This window comes from Aspergillus stella-maris (assembly GCF_047715825.1).
Source record: "Aspergillus stella-maris strain CBS 113639 unplaced genomic scaffold BDV14scaffold_251, whole genome shotgun sequence".
NCBI lineage: Eukaryota > Fungi > Ascomycota > Eurotiomycetes > Eurotiales > Aspergillaceae > Aspergillus > Aspergillus stella-maris.
In genome coordinates, this window is record NW_027397045.1 from 1 (window position 1) to 1,201 (window position 1,201).

Here is a 1,201-nt window from a genome sequence, read left to right on the forward strand (position 1 = left end):
GATTGATTGGTTGCCGTTTGTTCAGCCTTTCTAACAATCCCCCCTCCTTTGACCTTTCGTCCCTGAAAGGCTTCTTAAGGTAAGTGTCCCCTCAGGTAGGTTGATTGCTCTTTGTCCATCTTTCAATCATCGCAGCTCGCGGCTGACTCATCATGGCTCCGTCTTCTAGCGATCAGAAGCGCAACCTTAAACGTCGCATCGAAGAGTCGGGTTTCGATATGGTCGTACGGTGTACTCGTTGTTCTCAACTGGATAAGGAGTGTGTTCGGTCGGATGATTCGTCTCGATGTAATGAATGTATTCGATCTCGTCGAAAATGCGTTGAATCCGAACCGTCTTTCTCGGATAGTGAATGGCGTCGTCTCGTGGCGGCGCAAACAAAACTTCGTGGTAGAGAGCGTGAAGAGCGGGATAAAATCAGGGCTCTAATGGCGTCCTTGTCCGAGGCAAATGCTCGTCTTGATCGTCTTCAGCGGCAGGAAGACCTTCTTCGCTCTCGCGCGGGTGATTTTATCTCTCGCGACATAAAAGAAATTGAAGAGCTCGAGGCTCTGGAAGAGAAAGAAAGGAAGATTCTTGCAGACAAACAAAAAGCAGAAGAAGAGGAAAGGCGGCATTTAATCGAGATTCTGGGCTTGCCTCCGTCTAGCGACGACGAACAGCTGGCGGCTGCTTTGGCTTCCAGTTGCGCTTCTTCTTCAGCAATCAACCCTTCTTTATTTGCGGCAATCAATTCTTTTGAAATTCCTCAATCTTTCCCGGGCAACTCAGGTTCCTAACTGGTTCCCATGTGTCATCTTCTGGTAAGTATCCTTCCCATCGCACAAGGTACTGGATCTGACCATTCCTAGTTCTCTGATCTAGGATCTTTTCAACTTCATATTCTTCTTCATCGGCTTCATCCTTGGCATTCTCGGGGTTCTTGGTTGGTTCAAGTAATAAGATATGAAACACTGGGTGAACTCGCATCCTTGCTGGTAGCGTTAAGCAGTAGTTGTCATTGGCGAGTTTCTTTGCAATTCTGAATGGTCCATATTTCACGGCATCGAGTTTATTGCTTGGTCGTTTGCTCTTAATATTGAAATTTTTCTGACCCTTTGTACGTCGTAGCAGGTAAACTCTCCCCCCTTCTTGAAGAATAGGCGCGTCCGCGCGCTTCTTGTCATAGTAGTTCTTCATTTTTACTTCAGCCCATTGAATA

At 46.9% G+C, this 1,201-nt stretch overlaps 1 protein-coding gene across 1 annotated transcript; it reads left to right on the forward strand.

Annotated features, from left to right (window-relative positions):
* The first annotated feature begins 24 nt into the window (after positions 1-24).
* Positions 25-938, forward strand: BDV14DRAFT_186414 (uncharacterized protein). Its single transcript, XM_073770810.1, has one exon. It carries the CDS (start codon positions 153-155, stop codon positions 777-779), a length of 627 nt encoding a protein of 208 aa, XP_073621566.1. The 5' UTR covers positions 25-152; the 3' UTR covers positions 780-938.
* Positions 939-1,201: the final 263 nt, after the last annotated feature.

Bases quoted from the DNA above. Each gene is read 5' to 3' on its own strand.
- BDV14DRAFT_186414 (XM_073770810.1), top strand. From the start codon at position 153: ATGGCTCCGTCTTCTAGCGATCAGAAGCGCAACCTTAAACGTCGCATC.